Source organism: Mus pahari, chromosome 6 (assembly GCF_900095145.1).
Source record: "Mus pahari chromosome 6, PAHARI_EIJ_v1.1, whole genome shotgun sequence".
Lineage (NCBI taxonomy): Eukaryota > Metazoa > Chordata > Mammalia > Rodentia > Muridae > Mus > Mus pahari.
Window position 1 is genome coordinate 85,360,800 of NC_034595.1, and position 18,259 is coordinate 85,379,058.

The 18,259-nt window shown below is 49.7% G+C and overlaps 1 protein-coding gene across 4 annotated transcripts in view; it reads left to right on the top strand.

The window, feature by feature from the left end:
• The window catches only part of Pafah2 (platelet activating factor acetylhydrolase 2), a 38,838-nt gene extending 27,368 nt beyond the window's left edge, over positions 1-11,470 (top strand). For all 4 annotated transcript variants that reach the window (XM_029540451.1, XM_029540452.1, XM_021200787.2 and 1 more), the window contains exons 8-11: positions 1,951-2,042; positions 3,204-3,374; positions 5,794-5,948; positions 9,582-11,470. In XM_029540451.1, coding sequence (XP_029396311.1) covers positions 1,951-2,042; positions 3,204-3,374; positions 5,794-5,948; positions 9,582-9,676 — 513 coding nt within the window. In that variant the 3' untranslated portion in view covers positions 9,677-11,470. The remainder of the gene's footprint in view (positions 1-1,950; positions 2,043-3,203; positions 3,375-5,793; positions 5,949-9,581) is intronic.
• Positions 11,471-18,259: the final 6,789 nt, after the last annotated feature.

Genomic DNA, 18,259 nt, shown 5'->3' on the forward strand with positions numbered 1-18,259 from the left:
TCTCTCTCTCTCTCTCTCTCTCTCTCTCTCTCTCTCTCTCTCTCTCTCTCCTTCTTTCATATTCAGCAGTTTCCAGTCTGTATCCAGTGTCCTGTGTGAACTTCATTGTTCCTAAAAGCTAACAGTTGGGAGAAGCCAGCGTGTTCTGCTGAGAGCCCCAGGGATGCTAATTGCTAGGACAAGTAGACTCCTCTCAGTGACTTCATCCGTAGAAATGTCTCTCTCTTATGTAGCATCCACAGGTTCCTGTGCTATAAGAGGCAGTGGTGGGGGGTCCAGGCTCCTTTAGGAACTGGGTACTTAGGGCTTGGCACAGCTGGAAAGCCACACTAGCCAAGGCTCCATTCCTCTGAGGCTCTACCCTCTGGACTCTTGAATTCAAATGTACTACATACCTTAGGCCTGCAGAGGGGCACAGGCTGGGAGTTACCCAAGAGCCTTTATAGATGGACTTGGAAAAAAATATATATACATATCTATATCTATATATCTATATATATCTATATATATATGATCACAGACATATATCACATAATTTTGAATTATGTGTTAGTTTGAGTATCTGCATGTATGTATGTACATGTGAGTGCCGGTGCGTGCATGCAGAGCCCAGAGGTATGGAATCCCCTGGAGCTAGAGATGCAGGCAGTTACGAGCTTCCTGGCTTGGATGCTGGAAGTCAAACCCCAGTCCTCTGCAAGAGCAGCGAAGTCCTCTCAGCCATACAACCGTCCCCATGCTCTGGAAGTTAGACTTTTGCTCACGCAGTTGGGTAGGGCCCGGTCACCTGGCACTGCAGAGAAATGATCCAGTTGCGTGTCCAGGGACAGATTTGGTGAGCAGCCAGCTGTCTATTTCCGAGTGATGTCAAGTGTAGCCGTTGGGAAGGACGAGGCTATGCAGAGACACTGGCTGGGGGCGCGCCCGCGGGAGAGTGAAAAGTGCGCATGCGTACGCGGTCAGGCTTCCTTGTCTGTGCAGCCTTGAACTCTGCAAGGACACTGGAGAAACTGTCGCTGGTTAGGGGCGGGAAGAAGGCAGCTGGTGGAAAGGAAACCATGGTGGGCGGTATCTCTACAGAGCTGATTTTAGCGGCATACGAATACAGTCACTGACGTTTAAAAAGCTAAGGAGTCCATCTGCTTCTCTCGGCCGAGGGCGAGAATGGACACACACCCCGGGCTAGAAGTTGAGGAGAGCGAGGCTCCTGAACAGAGCCGGGCACACACAGCCTGCGGAGAGATCTCCCCAGCCCCTTAGTAGGCATTGGTGGTGGCTTTTTATAAAACTATGCCCTGAAGGCTTCTGGGAATACCCAGAAATAGACACTTGGAGAGCAGATGGAGCGCAGAAACTCTCCCTTGGGCTGTAGATAAAAAATCAGGACAGATGCACAGAGGAGGTAGAACCTGAGTTGGATTTCTGTACAAGCAGTCGTTGCTCTAGGGCAAAATGGAGGGAGCCAGCAGTCCCGTGTGCTCCCCTCTGTGTTCCCTGGGGTATCCTTGCAGACCAGCTTGTGAGGCCGGAGCTGTGGAGCATCGGGTCAACCTTCCTAACGCTTCGACCCTTTAATCCAGTTCCTCAGGCTGTGCTAACCTCCAGCCATAAATGTATCTCATTGCTACTTCATAACTGTAATGTCGCTACTGTTATGAATCACGTGGGTGCTGGGAATTGAACCCGGTTCCTGTGGAAAAGCAGCCAGTGCTCTAAACCACTGAGCCATTCCCCACACACACGCCCACCCCAGCCAGTGTCTCACTGTGCAGCCCAGGCCAGGCTTGAACTTGCCATGATTATGCTTCAGAACCAAGGTAGTCAATGTGGTGCCCTATCCCACCAGAGGCTCAGATGGGACAGCTTTGGTTTGTATCCCGCCCTTCTTCGCTCCTTTATGGTTGCCTCTCTGTGAGTATCTAGTTCAGCTAAGTCCTCTGCTCTCCTCAGGGCAGCATCGACATGAGCCGCGTGGCTGTGATGGGTCACTCCTTTGGAGGAGCTACGGCTGTTCTTGCTTTGACCCAAGAGGTCCAGTTTCGGTGAGTGCCGGTGATGCTGTGGTCATGAGGCTTCACACACCGTCTGTCCATCCGTCCATCCCGTCCATCCATCCATCCATCCATCCATCCATCCATTGAGCAGGGATGTGTCACACAGGGTTGAGTTCTGGGCACTGTTTGATGGGCTGGGCATTCAGTGGTGATGATGGAAAATGGTCTGGCTTGGAGAGAGTAGGTTCTGGGGGAGGAAAGCGGCTTGCTAAGGAGCTAAGGATCCTTACTTAGCACCTAAATGCAATGCAGAAAGTAAACAGGCCAAGAGATGTGTTGTACACACCCATAACGCTGTACTCTGGAGGCTGAGGCAGGAGGATCGTAGAATTCAAAGCAAACCTAAACACTTAGCAAGACCCTGTTGTTGTTTTGTTTTGCTTTGCTTTGTTTGTTTGGGTTTTTTATTGTTTTGTTTTGTTTGTTTTTCAAGACAGGGTTGCTCTGTGTAGCCCTGGCTGTCCTGGAACTCACTCTGTAGACCAGGCTGGCCTCAAACTCAGAGATCTACCTGCCTCTGCCTCCCGAGTGCAGGTATGAGGCCGTATGAGTGCACCTGTCCTTGCAGTGAAGGTGACTGTCACCTGCTGAAATGGTGAAGACAGAGTGCCTGTACCTCTGAGTCATAGTGCCACAGTTTCACGCTTGGCACCAAGGAAGTTTGCAGGATTCTCTGCCACCAAGGCTCTGGGCTCATGTAGCATCTTGTGCATGGGAGCTTTGATACTTTTCAAGTCCCTTGGTCTCCCTCCACCCCCGCCTCGCCCTGCTGTCCCAGGATGTCCCTTCTCACTGATCCCTGCGTCAGGAGGGCTAAGCCCACAGTGGTCACTCAGTAGTGAACAAGTAAGTGATGAAATGAATGAGGTGACATTCTGCAAAACTGGAGCTCGTCAGAGGGTAGATCCAGAGGAGGGAATCTGACCTTTGCTGGGAGGGAGTATATATTCTGGAAGGCTCTTTGGGGACAGGAAAAAGGGATTCCTACGTAATATCATAGCAGGAGGGAGTGGCTCCCAGCACCCAGCTCCTGGCTTGCTGAATCATCACATTCCATTGGTGAGAAGAGTCCCATTCCAGCCCCCTCCACTGTAACTAATCTTGCTTGGGTTCCTTAGTGATGGCTCCTCAATGCCTGTCTGATCCCAGGTGTGCTATAGCCCTGGACGCTTGGATGTTCCCTCTGGAACGGGACTTTTACCCCAAAGCCCGAGGCCCTGTGTTCTTTATCAACGTCGAGAAATTCCAGACGGTAGAGAGCGTCAACTTGATGAAGAAGATATGTGCCCAGCATGAGCAGTCCAGGATAGTGACTGTCCTGTAAGTATCCCCCAGAGGCACTACCCCAGGGTCCCGGGCAGTTTTCAGTCAGGCAGGACTCCCTTCATTTCTTCTAGGTTATCCAGAACTTTTTATATGGCCACAGACTATCCGGATATCGCCAGAATCCCCACATCATAGTTCCTGTAGCATTTCATGTCTCCCTGCGCTGCCTGGCTCCTCCTCCTGAGGCTGCGTGATAGGATTTGCTTAGTACTTTCTAAAAAATGCACCGGCACGTTGGGTCTGGGTGGAGTCCAGACATCTGTAACCTCCTATGTGAATTTTACTAGTTTATGCAGACTATGAATGCAGTAAGATTTGACAACTTGAGGGGGATTTGTAGAATTTCCATAGATATATAGTTCACAGAGGTCATAAAAGCCATTCATGCAAGCTGAGCCTGGTGATGCATGTTTGTAATCCCAGCACATGGGCAGCTAAGGCAGGGGGATGGAAAGTTCAAGACCAACCTGGGCATCAACATGAGATCCAAACCAAATGAACCTCTTCGATGCTGGCCAAGGAAGGCACGTTCTCTTTACCTGGTCACTGCCCTGTGGTGGTTCGCTTTCTTGGGGGCCATTTTCCCCAGAGCAGCAGGTTTTTGAATCTTAAGCTGTTGGCCACGTGGGAGGCATGTGGAATTCAGGCAGGCCTGAAACCTCCTGACCTGTTCATGCCCTACTCAAGCCAAGCAGCACACATGCACCAGTGCCTGTGTCAGGAAGACAAACCGTCTGCTCTTCATGCACCCTGGGAACCAGCTAGGCAGCTGAAACATTTGCCATGCCAGGCCCCTCAGTGCCAATTGGCTGCGAGCAGTGGCTTCAGTGGCTTCTGCTCTGGCCCAGCCCCTCCTCTTTCATTTTTGGCTTCATAGCATTGGAGGGACAGGACTGCAAGACCAGCCAGACCCAGTCACTTGTAGTCTGTAGAGAAGGCACACAAAGGGACTTAACTACAGGCAATATATCCTATGGATATGATGGTACACGCCATTAGTCCCAGCACTCGGGAGGCAGAGGCAGGTAGATCTCTTTGAGTTCAAGGCCAGCCTGGTCTACAGAGTGAGTTTCAGGACAAGAGCTACATAATAAGACTCTCTCTCAACTCCCCCCCCCCAAATATTTTAGATATATTAATTGTATTATTTTATGCATATGGGTTTTTCCTGCATGTATGTGTCTGCTGTCCATGGAGTCCATGAGAGGGTGTTGCATTCTTTCATTTGTTTGTTTGTTTGTTTGTTTGTTTGGTTGGTTGGTTGGTTGGTTGGTCGTAGATAGCATGTCTCTGTGTAATAGCCCTGGCTGTCCTGGAACTCACTCTGTAGACCAGGCTGGCCTCGAACTCACAGAGATCTGCCTGCCTCTGCCTCCTGAGTTCAGGTGTTGAATTCTTAAACCTGGAGGCTTGCGACCCACTATGTGGGTGCGGGAAACAGAACCTGTGTCCTCTGCAAGAGCGAGGGATTTTAAGTGCCGAACTAGCCCCAGTATATTATTTTTTAAATCTAGTGCTGAATATTCAAGAAGTCAATATATTTATTATTCTACACACATTTTTCATGTGCCTTAAATAATACATTTTGAAAATCCGTTTAGGGCTGGGCAAACGGCCCAGCGGGTAAGACAGCTACCGTGAAGCCTGAGTGTGGAGCTCTGTCCCCAGCACAGTAAATGGATAGATCTAATTGTGGAAAATCCGTTTTTCTACACACCAGACGAGTGCTTTACCATGTATATTTTCCTATACCATATTCATTGGAATTAGGGGTAATTTAGCTCAATGGGAATCCAGCCAGGATTTCACGTGTGCATTCCATGTGTTTAGAGGGCTGAGGATGTAATGTCACGGCAGAATCTCTGCCTAGCATGTGCAAGGCCCTGGTCAGTCTTCACTACCACGGATGAATGGAGGAAGGAAGGAAGGAAGGAAGGAAGGAAGGAAGGAAGGGAGGGAGGATGCATTTACAGTCAAAGGACTTAATTCAAAACCCATTCCCATGCCCTCTCTGCAGTGACAATTGTGTTTCCTGTCCCTGTTGACTCTGGGGCAGTTCTGGCAGTGAGGTTAAAGGTTCCGTGGGCCTTGGGGTCTTTGGATAAAAACCGTGGCATCGTAGGAGCAGTGGTTGTCAGGAAGCTCCCTCCCTCCCTCCCCCAGCTCCGTCTAACCAGCTCACCCTCCCTCCCTGCCTTGTCAGGCATGGTGAGCTAGGCATTGAGCCAGCTTGGCAGCCAGACCCACCTCAGTTCAGAGCCTAGTGCTGTCCGCTGTGTCAGATTCTACCACAGGGACAGATGGTTCCCGGACAAGGTCCCTGGCAGAGGTACACTGCCACACAGACAGCACAATGCACACAGGAGGTGCTTAACCTCCACCCGCCCGTGGGCGGCTTCTCTTCTCTCCTCAGAGGCGCTGTTCATCGGAGTCAGACTGACTTTGCCTTTGTGACCGGCAACCTGATTGTTAAATTCTTTTCCGGTAACACTCGTGGGACCTTGGACCCTTATGAAAGTCAGGAGGTCATGGTGAAGGCCATGTTGGCCTTCCTGCAGAAGCACCTTGGTAAGGAGGCTTATGGGACACACGTGGGGTCCCTTGGGTCTCCTGTAGCCCCCAGCTCCGTCCTGACATGACCAGGACCCAGGAGACTCATGGCTGAAAGAGTGACCAGCACAGCAGCACAGAGAATTCCTTTCCTGAAGGCTTGCCCTCTAGGCCCTGACTTCCTAGGTGAAGGCCCTTGGGCGGATCGTCTAACGGTTCTGAGCCCCGGCTTCCTCACTGTGGGAATACCTTTTCCTCTCTTGACTCCACCACCTCGGTCCCCAAACTTCGTACATTGTGAGGTGTTTTGGCCAAAACGTATGGGAATTTTCAAACCAAATATGGAAAGATCGTGACCGATATCGTAAGTCACAGACCAGCTAGATGCAAAGTCCTTTGAGGTCCCTGGTGTCACCTCTACCCAGAGGAGGTGTCTTCTCCAGTGGACACCTCCTGGGACTTGGGAGGTTAGAAGTGATTGATTGTCTAGGGGCTGCTGGTGAGATGGCCTCATGGGGAAATGGCGCTTGTGGCACGGGCCTGATGACCCAAGTTCAATCCCTGGAACCCACATAGAGGCAGAGAAGAGAACAGGACCCACAGAGCTGGCCTCAGACCCACACACACTCCCTGAGACATGTGCACATGTGCGCGCACACACATCCTGCAAAAGGGAATTGATGGTCTAAACTTTTTTGACCTTGAAGACTAGAATTTTAGTTTACCTCAAGGAAAAATAAAAGTGAAAGTACGTTTATGAGAGGGACCTGACCTGGTGGGCAGCACCGTCAAGGTCTCTGGGATCAGTCACAGGATGGGTTCCCTTTTTTTTTTTTTTTTCTGTGTCCTTCTCTTCTGTGGCTTCCTGTTTCCTCAGCTTCTTTCTTTATGTGATCTTTTTTTTTTTTTTTTAAGATTTATTTATTTATTATATGTAAGTACACTGTAGCTGTCTTCAGACACTCCAGAAGAGGGCGTCAGATCTTGTTACGGATGGTTATGAGCCACCATGTGGTTGCTGGGATTTGAACTCTGGACCTTCGGAAGAGCAGTCAGGTGCTCTTACCCACTGAGCCATCTCACCAGCCCCTCTTTCTGTGATCTTATATTTTACCCCTGAAGTGTCTGTTTGTCAGAACTTGGCTTAGCTTATGCCACCGATGGCTGGTTCTGTCTCCTTGAGGGTTCACGTCTTCCTCTTCAGAGTCCTCTCTTCACAGCTGTATTTGAGGGGCTAAGCCTTGGGTGTAGCGACTATTATATGTTTATTATGATTTCTTCCTTCCTTCCTTCCTTCCTTCCTTCCTTCCTTCCTTCCTTCCTTCCTTTCTTTCTTTCTCTTTTTTCAAGATAGGGTTTCTCTGTGTAGGCCTGGCTGGAACTCGCTCGGTAAACCAGGCTGGCCTCGAACTCACAGAATTCCCCTTGACTCTGCCTCCCCAGCACTGGGATTAAAGGTGTGTGCTACCACTGCCATCTGAATATTTCTTGACACCAGATTTCCGAGAGAGATACTGTCAGCTTGCCTTTGCCTACCTAAACACATTGCTGGTCACTGTCTAGCCCCAGCCTGGGGCTTTCATGGTCACATGTCCCTTTCGATGAAGTCTGCATGAAGGAGGAAGTACCGTGACTCTCGTGAAGCTGGTCCCTCCCAGGTCCCTTTCATCAGGAGACAGCCAGGCTGGCCTGCACTGACTGCTGAGGTTTGAACTCTAACCTGACAGCAAGATCAGGTACCTCATCTCCCCAAGATACACACACACACACACACACACACACACACACACACACACACGTCATGCGCACACATGCATGCACGCACAATACACAGCTGTTCTGGTTGTCATTCGAACTGACCAGAGACTTCTCAGGTCACAGCACATAGAAGCTCACTAGGTATCTGTGGTCACCTCTAATGTCCTCTGGTCACTAAGCTAATGTCCATGGGACCTGCGGTTCCTCTTGAGTCCCCCACGTAGTTTATTAGTGCCTCCTTTGGGTGCAATTTGTTAGAGGCTCTTTTAAAGAGAAGTGCCCTGACTGGAACACGGTACACTAGACGTGGTCTGGATGGCTCCTGATCCATCGGGACTCCCCTCTCTCTGGACATGGCTCCCCCCTGGATAACCCGGTACGTTCACATTTCCCACAAGGTGTGCAGCCCGCTTGGTTTGCATGGTGCTTATGTCCTATTGAGAATGCATTGGTGCTCGGATCCAGATTGGCACTTTTTGCCCTCATTTCACCTTGTAAATCACGAGCAAAGAGCGGCTCTGACCCAAGTTTAGAGATCTGTAGGAGGCTCACAGAGACATGCCTTTTCTCCTAAGCAGAAGGAGTGGCCCACCTCTGGAGACTTGAGTAGTTTCTGCTCCCTGTTCTTTAGCCCACATCTCCAGGTTCCCCTGGGGACATAGGAGCCCAAGATTAAGGATGACAGGGGATACTAGGAATGGTGGCACACACGACTTTAATCCCAGTACCTGGGAGGCAGGGGTGGGCAGGTCTTGGTGATTTGAGGCCAGTCAGGTCTACATAGAGAGTTCTAGGCCAGCCAGGGCCACATAGTAAGACTGTCTCCAAAAAGAAAAATTAAAAAAAAGTTGAGGTGACAGGGGAGCCCACAATGGTGACCCTGTGGTAGCAGACAGCCAAGGGAAGTGACCAGCAGAGGAACAGGTGGAAGGCCGCAGTCATGACTGTAGGACTTTTGTTGATTCAGTCGCTTATGCTAAGGGCACTAAAGTCACCAGGACTTGTCACACTCAGTACCCTGGATGCACTATCTATCGTGTCTGATTCTGAAGATGGCCCGCTCCAGTAGTTCTTTTAATAGCTTTTTTTTAAAGATGAATATACTAAAGCTTAGGAAATGTCTGTAGTCCCTAATTTTTTTTCAAGGTTATCTGGTTATGGTTTTATACAGTGCCAGCATGCAGCCTGGCTCTCTCTCTAGCTCCATAGTCCACGTCTGGGCATTGGTATGCTGAGGTGTTATACAGCAGTGTCTTCAACTCCCAGCACTAACATGGCAGCTCACAACTGTCTGTAACTCCAGTTCCAGGGGGTCTGACACATGCAGGCAGAACACCAATGCACATTAAATAAATAAATAATAAATAAACAGTGGGGAGGGGGAGGAAGTAAATTAAGCGACTTCATAGTGCCTTGTCACACAGAGAACTAAAATGGGCCAGAGGTGGCTCAGCGGCAGCTCTCGGCAGCTCTCGGCTTGTGGCAGCTCTCAGCTTGTGCCTAATGCTACCAGAGCTTCCAGAGCTGCAGCTCGGCTTCCTTCCCAGTGTGATCCCTGCTCCCTTCCTGCTGACTACCCACCTCTGTCCCTCACCTGCTCTCCTGAAAGAGCTCACACCTTCCCCACGCCTCCAGCACCTCCTTGTCCCTCCCTCTGCCTCCCACTGACTCCAATGAAAGCCACAGCTCCATAGCCTCTCCAGGCTTGTCTGGGTAGGCCCAGCTGTCCCCACTCCTGGATCTCCCTCCTCTGCTGCTGGGAGGCTGCCAGAGCCTGTCCTTTTCCCACCCCAGATGTTCCTCTCTAGGATGCCCCACTTGCCTGTGGTAGCGACTCAGGCCCTGACTTTACAGTGGTGTGCCTAACCCTCCTTCCTGTTTGTGCCCGTCCAGACCTGAAGGAAGACTATGATCAATGGAGCAGCTTCATCGAAGGCGTCGGACCATCGCTCATCCAAGGGGCCCCACACTATCTGTCTAGTCTATAGGTCGCTTGAGCTGCGTTTCCTCTTAGGAGCTGCCCAAGGATACTTGCAGTCTATCAGCAGGACCCTTTTTCCCAGATCGAGGAGATGTAATCAGAGAGCTGATTGGGTAACTGGATACTTGGCTCTTGGGATTGTTGATCTTTAGCGCACCTCAGATCACTGGCTGATTGGGAAGCGGATTTTTTTGTTTTTCTTTTTAAGTCAAGGACCCATGACCCAGACTGGCTCTGAACTTACTGCATATTGAGGATGACCCTTCTGAATGACAGACATTACCACTATACTTGGCTTGTATTCAGTACTGGGAATCAGACCTGATGTGAGCCACTGTGCCTGAGTTAAAGACTATGAAGTACTTATATGCTGAGGACCTGTTCTCAATGACAGTCCCAGATCCTGTTTGCCTTAAGTAAGAACAGTGTCTACCTTCTGGGCTGAGTTCTCTCTTGGCTCGGGCCATTTCTACTGTTCTGGCCATGCAGTTTACCATGTGGAATCCATACCAATAGGTGCCATTCCATCTGTGCCACCATAACCACATAGCCAGTCTTTTTGGCCCCAGGCAGAGCCCCATGGAGCCTGGATATGACAACTTGACTTGGCTAGCCCACTCTCTCACCTTGGGCAAGTGTTGCCTCATGAAGCCAAAGGCCAGAGGGAAACCTTAGGGCTTCCAGCCCTGCCTGGTGCTCTCCACCTGCCCCCCCCCCCTCCAGGGCAGTCTTCCCACCATATGAAATACAGTAATGGACACTCTGGACTGTCACACTTAGGAGCCCATGTGGGGCAAACAGTATTGTCCTCAGAACACAGACACCAAGGAGCCCCTCAGAAGCTCAGTGTCTTTGAGGTTTCACAAGTATATCTTGTCAGGAGACATGCTGAGTAGGTTGCAATGGACTGGAGGAGCTGAGCTGCCCTTTTCACGGGCCACAGAGGACACCGGGTTGGCCAGCTCAACTCCAGGTATGTCCCTAGAGAGGGTCAGAGGTCAGCTTCGTCTTGCCTCTTACTCAAACCAGGATGCTTTAGTTGTCTGCTTTGTTTTGTTTCTGTTTTGGGTTCCTTTTTTTTTGAGGCCATCCCTCAACTTAAGTCAAGGAACCGATCCAGTCTGCTTCATCCTCTTTCATCGCATATTGATGCTCATGCTGTGATGCTCATGCTGGCCTAACGGCATGCTGGAGCTCCGTCTGTTTAATGGACATTAGAGTGAGTTGGAGAGCCACCTGGAAGTGACTTTTCTGATTTCCTTTGTTTGCTAATCACGTGTGCCCACACGGGAATAAAAACAAACAAACCAAAGACTTCCCAGAGTTCCAAGCTCAGTGGGAAGGCCCACCGAGGACTGTGCCTCTGCCATACAAGATCTGCCACCTGAATCCCAGAAGGGAAGAACTGCAGAGGGGCAAGTACAGCTCAGAAGCGTATCTCTGCACGCTAGTCCAAGGTCAGGGCCACCAAAGCATCCAGAGAGGTGCGCACACATCAGGAGGCCCTCAGGCGTGGCTCTGCAGCTGCACAGCTGGGCTCAGCTCCAGCGCTGCTGTCTTCCCAACCTCAATTCCCGCATATGTAAAATGAGGGCCTGCGTTAGGAACGGTTGGAATGATTGAGTGGAGGGCTGGGTGACCCCTGGGTTATTAAATGTGCATTTCCCACATCCCACACGCGTGCTTTCTAATCGTTTGAATATTAAATGTTTCCGAGTCAGAATGTCCCATATGATCTCTACCCTTCAAGATTTGTCGAAACCTGATTGTTGGCCCACTCACTGGATGATTAAAATGTCTATATCCACTCTAAAGTCACCGGCTGGCTTTCTTCTTCTATAACCGTGGAATTTCTTTCCAAGAGAGCACATACAGGTCTACAATAGGATCTCCCCACATGGGGACCGGAGTCCCCAAGTTCTCACAGGCTACCCTAAGAAGATGCTATCTTGGGCCGGTTCTGGAAACACTTGTGACCTTGCTTTTACCTGAGACCCCAAAATAATGCAGGCTGTAAGGACGCCCAGGGCCTCCTGAGACAGGACCCTTCTCCATTCAGCTCATTCGGAGTGGTCCACATGTCCAGCAGCACCAGGCAAGGGGGATCTGCTCTCTAACAGAGTTATTCAGTAAGTCACAGAAACTATTGCCACTGAAACGGTTGTCTGCATTAAAAAAACCCACACGGGCTGTGTGGTAATGGCACACAGCTTTGATCCCAGCACTTGGGAAGCAGAGGCAGGTGGATCTCTGTGAGTTTAAGGTTAGCCTGGTCTATAGAGGGAATTGTAGGACAGCCAGGGCTACACAGAGAAACTCTGTCTTGAAAAAGAATTATCATTTTATGCTAATTTAGTTATGACTTTTTCATTTGTGAACCAAGAGTGTTCGTTCTCTCTCTCTCTCTCTCTCTCTCTCTCTCTCCCTTGGTTTTTGTTGTTTTGGTTTTTGGAGACAGGGTTTCTCTGTGTAGACCAGGCTGGCCCCAAAATTAGAGATCACCCTGCCTCTCCCTCCCAAGCGTAGTGCTTAACCTCCTATGGTTATTGAGATCATTCTAGTTTCACATGGTGAGTTCCTGAGGGCTACTGGGGGCTCAGAAAACAGCTACCACCCGTTGTTCGTTCCATTTATCCGTTCAGAGCTAGTAGGCCAGGTGTCACTTCTCCTTTCTCTAAATAGCCAGGGCAGTCTGGGTTTAAATTCTCATCCTGATGGAGCTCTTGCCAGAGTGGCTGGCAGGAGGCCCTGGGTTCCATCCACAGCACCGTCAAAGACAAGCCAAAGGTCCCGTCTCATTCTCATCTCTCTTCACACGAAGCCGTCCCTTCCCTCAGCCATTATGCCCTCTGCCACAGGCATAGGTTTTAAAACATCAGATGGTCAACAGGAAAGATGGATCTGTGGTTAAGCCCATCTACTGCTCTTACAGAGGACCAGGGTTCTTGTTGACAGGAGCCTGAACTAGCCTCTCAGCCCACTGCATTCCGCTGCCGGATCTGTCTGAAACGTGGTCTTTGTGTCAAAAAAATCCCAGCCCGACAAGGTGGTCTGCCTAGTGGAGGGAATAAGCCAGTCCATTGGAAGCCCTGGGTTGTTGATTAGTTTTTTAGATGTTATGAAAATGTGTTAATTATACATGATAATAGTTTATATTGTGATGTGTTCCTTTGTTATTTTTAATTTTTTCTTTTGAAACAGGTTTTCTCTGCTTATTATTGCCTGTGTGTGTATGTGTGTGTGTTGTATGTTTGGAAATCCCACCAAATGCAGGATTCTGCAGAGGCGGAAGCGAGCACTTGACCCTGTTGAACTGGAGTTACGACAGTTGCAAGCCACCACGTGGGTGACAGGAATTGAACCTGGGTCCTCTACAAGAGCAGTCCATGCTTTAGTTGCCGAGCCATTTCACCAGCAATATAACATTATAATATTTCATTATAACATTTTCATATGTATATAAAATATAATTTTCAACTAACTGGACCCCCCCCCCAGAGCTCCCAGGGACTAAAGCACCAACCAAAGAGTACACATGGTTGGGTCCATGGCTCCCGCTACATGTGAGCAGGGGTCTGCTTTATCTGGCATCAATGGGAGGGGAGGTTCTTGGTCCTGTGGAGGCTTGATGCCCAGCATAGGGTGATGCTAGAGGGGCGAGGCAGGAAAGTGTGGGTGGGTAGAGGAGCACCCTCTTAGAGACAAAGGGGAGGGGGATGGGATGAAGGTTTATGGAAGGGAGAACTTGGGAGGCAAAGGCAGGTGGATTTCTGAGTTCGAGGCCAGCCTGGTCTACAGAGTGAGTTCCAGGGCAGCCAGGGCTATACAGAGAAACCCTGTCTTGAAAAACCTATATATATATACTTTTATCAGTCACTCCCTAATATCCCCCTCCATTTAATGTCTTTACTCTTCCCAACTAGTCCTCTTTCTGTATTGACGGTACACATGTGTGTGTGTGCATGTGCTTATGCATGCCTGTTGTGTGTGCATGTGTATATGTATGTCCACACATGCATGGTGTGTGTGTGTGTGTACACATGCGCATGTGTTTCCTGCCTCACTGACTTTACAGCAGATCTCTTACAGAAGCACAGGTAAGGAGGAGTCATTTCCTAGAGCATGGACGAGCTGTCTGTGGAGACACTACTGAAGAAAATGTCCCCCTAGATTTTTGTAGAGGCACAGGGTTTCCCAAGCCGCTTCCCAGATCCCTGGGATCTTGATCAGTCCCTTGTCACCCTCTCTCACTGTGTGCCCTGGGGTGTGTGCTTCTCTGTTGACTCCAGCTTTCCTCTCTGTGTACCAGGGTGCAGAGCTGTTGAGCTGGCTGTGTCTGAGGCCCCTTCGGTTCTGTGACAGTATACACGATGCCCCGTTCCCATAGAATCACATCGTATTTCTTCCCGGTTTGCTCTCCCCCAGCCTCTGTTCATTCTTCCCGCATCTTTTCATTCCCCAGCCCTCCCTCGGGGTGCTTTGCTGACCTCCCAGTCCCTTTTCCACGCACCTCAATACCACTGTGGTCTGGTCTACCACTTCCAGCCAGTCTACCTCTTCAATGAAGTGTCTTGATTGCGTTCAGTTAACATTTGATCTCTCAGCCTCCCGCTCCCGGGAGAGCTGCGGTCTGGACCGTATTGAATGTTACACTTTATTACACGATTCCAGGGCCCATCTGTTGGAGGGGAAAGAGCATCCTCCTGTTGACTGACATGCGAAGCAGGAATCGTGCCCTCTGCCCCCTATCAGCTTCTTGTTCCCTACCCAGACGTGCAACCAGCTGGTGCTGGCCCGGCTCTCTGATGTCTCCAGCAGCTGCCCCTCTTCCTTGTCTTCCAGCCCTCCCCAGATCCCAGCTGCGGGGCCAGGACAGAGCCAGAGACAGTCCAGGCCCTTCAGGACTCCGGGAGGCCACAGACAAGGAGCATTTGAGAATTAGAAGAAGGGCAGAGCTGAGCACAAGTCACACCAGTCTCGAAAACGAGGGAGAGCAGTTTGCCAGCTTCTGTTTCCCATCTTGCTCATCTAAAAAAAGCTGCTTAGAAACACGGGCTTCCTCGAGCTGTGAAGCCAGATGGCCCCAAGACACTCAGCTTGCCCGGTGCGCATGCGTAATTATTCATCTTCACAGACTCACGCCCAAGACTGAATTCAGACACAGACACTTTTTTTTTTTCCTGTTTGATCTGGAGCCAGTAGGCCCTCCTGAGCTTTTGTTTCTTTTTCAGTAAAGTGGGGTGACTCGAGTGGGTTTTGCCCACCTTGGAGTGGTTTTGTTGGGACTGAATAGCTAATGTAAAATGCAATGGCCTTTGCTGTCTACAAAGCACTAGACAGACAGAAACACATTGCTGTTCACAATAAGGCGCACCAAATTTTGCATTTGCTGGGATGAGCCATTACTTAGTAAGTACTTCGCTTCTGTGCCAGGTACTGTGCTAAGTACTTTTTGCACACTGCACCATTTAAACCTCACCTCATTCCCATAAGACGCTGCATTTGTTCCCATTGTTTGGATCAAGAGAGTGAGACTTGGAGATCTCCTGGGCCAGCCAAGACACCAGCATCTAGCGGGAGGGGACCAAGATTTAAACCTAGAATGTGGGCTCCGATGCCAATGCTTTCGCTCCTAACCATCCCCATTCCACAGAAAGAAAGGTTCTCAGACTGGGTCAGTGAAGTACCAACTGTGCAAGCATGGGGACCTGAGTTTGGATCCTCAGCACCCGTGTAAACGCCAATGGTGGGGGTCCACGTCTGCAATCCTGGCGCTGAGGTGGAGAAGGTGGATCCCACACACACACAGGCATATATGCACCACACACATAAGTACATAAAGAAAATTTTTTAAAAACTTTTTTTTTTTTTTTTTTTTGTTTTTTTGAGACAGGGTTTCTCTGTGTAGCCCTGGCTGTCCTGGAACTCACTTTGTAGACCAGGCTGGCCTAGAACTCAGAAATCTGCCTGCCTCTGTCTAAAAAAAAAAATTCTTATATCAGCTGAAATAACACACATCCTCTTCTCCAGCATTTGCATTACCGGGTCTGTTCATACAAAGAGCTATTTCTGTTGAAAACACCATGAGGTCCAAGCAGTAAAACGTGCACTTTGAGCTGCAGTGAAAGACAGGCTTCACTCGACTGTCTCCATCTGTCCATCCATCCACCCACCCATCCATCCACCCACCCGTCCATCCACCTGATATGATAGGGATGTCTCCATTAGCTGAGGGAAACACTACTTAGACTTGCTTGGAAATTAGTGATCTCACAGTTCTGAGTTGTATGCCCGAGACGTACGTCAGACTCACTTGGGAACTGTGGTCGGAGACGCTGAGGACTCATCTGGGGTTCTGGAGATGCCAGTCCCAGAGGATCTGAGGTGGGCCCAGATGGATGGGATATGCAGACACTCAGCTGAGGTCAAGACCCCTGCGGTGACTTAGGCCAGTTGAGCTCATTTTAGGGAATAAGAGGAAGTCTTAGAACTCAGAACAATGAATTTTTCATTTTAGAATTGGAAGGAAAATTGGCTGATGAAAAAAATGTCCATGAAGAATCCAGAGTTCATAGATATAAACTCAGGTTAAAAAATCTCAAGTTAAAATCTCGGGTTAAGCATGTGGCTCCGTTGGTTGGGTGCTTTGACTAACATTCCCCCAGGGTCTGTGGAAGCAAGCAGCCCCTAGATCTTCCAGCTTATAGACTACACACATAGAGACACTCATGACTGCCCAGGTTTTGTTCACACACACACACCATTTACTGTGACATCCATAATTTCCAGGAATTGTACCTTGGAGCCTTTGTGTAAGGAAGAAGCCTTGCCTAGAAGTTCTGGAGGGCTGACACCGATCCCTGCACTGGGGCTGGGCCAGCGCTCACAGAACTGAATCTAAAGGCTTACGAGAGCAAATCAACATGTTAGCCTGCTGGGGTGAGTGCTGTCATCGGGGACCCACACTGCTCAGGAGTGGCACAGGTGACCAGTTTCAGCTTAGCGCAGAGGAGAATGAGAGCTTAAAGAGCATCAGGTACCAGAGCGGAAGAGCCAAGCCTGGGGGTGGACACCTGTAATCCCAGCATGCAAAACGAGGAGGCAGGTGGATCAGTTCAAGATGATTCCAGGCTACCGTCATGGTTCCTGTTCGCTGTCAATTTAACCAGGGAGTCACGAGAGAGAATCCTCTTTGCACCCCTGTGAGAAACTGTCTAGGTTAGGTTAGTCTCTGGGTGCACTGGGAGTTAGTTATCATTATACTGATTGCCACGGGAGGACTCTCCCGCTATGGGGAATGCCAATCCCTGGCTGGGATCCTGGACTCTGCGAGTCTAGAAAGGAAGCTGGCCAAAATCGTACCATCCCTCCCCCCCTGCCTCCTAACTCTGGATGCAGTGTGAGCATCTGCTTCAAGCTCCTGCATCCCCGGTTGCCGATCACCCTGGGCTATCCTTCCTTCCTTCCTTTCTTCCCTTCCCTACTTCCTCCCCTCTCTTTTTTCTCTCCCTCCTTCCCTTTCTGTTTCCTCTCTCTCTCTCTCTCTCTCTCTCTCTCTCTCTCTCTCTCTCTCTCTCTGAGATAGGGTTCCTCACCAGCCTGAGACTTGACAATAGGCTAGTCTGACCAGCCAGGGAGCCCAGGGATCTGCTGGCCTCTACCCCCAGAGTTAGGATTATGAGATGTAACCTCTTAGCCTCCTGCCCCTGCTGCTGTACCTGTGGCCTGCTGCCGTGCCTCTGACTCGCCAAGACGGACTCTTATCCCTCTGGACCTTAAGCCAAAACAAACTGCCTTTTCCTTAAGTTGGTCATGGTGTTTTGTAACAGCAGCAACAGCAATGTAATTAGCAAGCATGGGGTTTCTATGCGGCTCTGCTTGTTCAGGACTCACACATTCACAGGGTACCTGCAACAGGCTCTGAGCAGAGTGTTGGGGCTAAGCAGGGGCACTGCCAGGCCTGGGTATTTCTCTAACATTATTTACAAATTATTTTTGTGTGTATGCAGATGCATGTATTTTTAAGGATTTTTAAAAACGTAAGCAGTGGTGTGTTTGTGTGTGCATGTGTGTGCAGTGACCAGAAGTCAGTGTCACGTCGAGTTTTGGTTCTAGCTGAGGTCTCTCGATGGCCTAGAACTGGTCAAGTAGGCTGCATGGCAGTGAGTCCCAGATCTGCCTGTCTCCACCTCCTCAGCACTGGAATTAAAAGTCCACTGCCACACCTAGCCTTACTTATTTATTACATGGTTTCTGGGATTAAACTCATGTCCCCATACTTTTTTTGTTTTTTGTTTGTTTGTTTGTTTGTTTTGTTTTCTTCAAGACAGGGTTCCTCTGTGTAGCCCTGGCTGTCCCTGGAACTCACTCTGTAGACCAGGCTGGCCTCAAACTCAGAAATCTGCCTGCCTCTGCCTCTCAAGTGCTGGGATTAAAGGCATGTGCCACCACGCCCAGCTTCATGTCCCCATATTTAAAAAGCAAAAGCTGTAGTAATTGAGCTATCTCACTAGCCCAGGCTGTTCACCACCACCCCTTGTTTTTTCTAAGACAGAGTCAGTCTCTTCTAGCCCAGGCTATCCTCAGACTT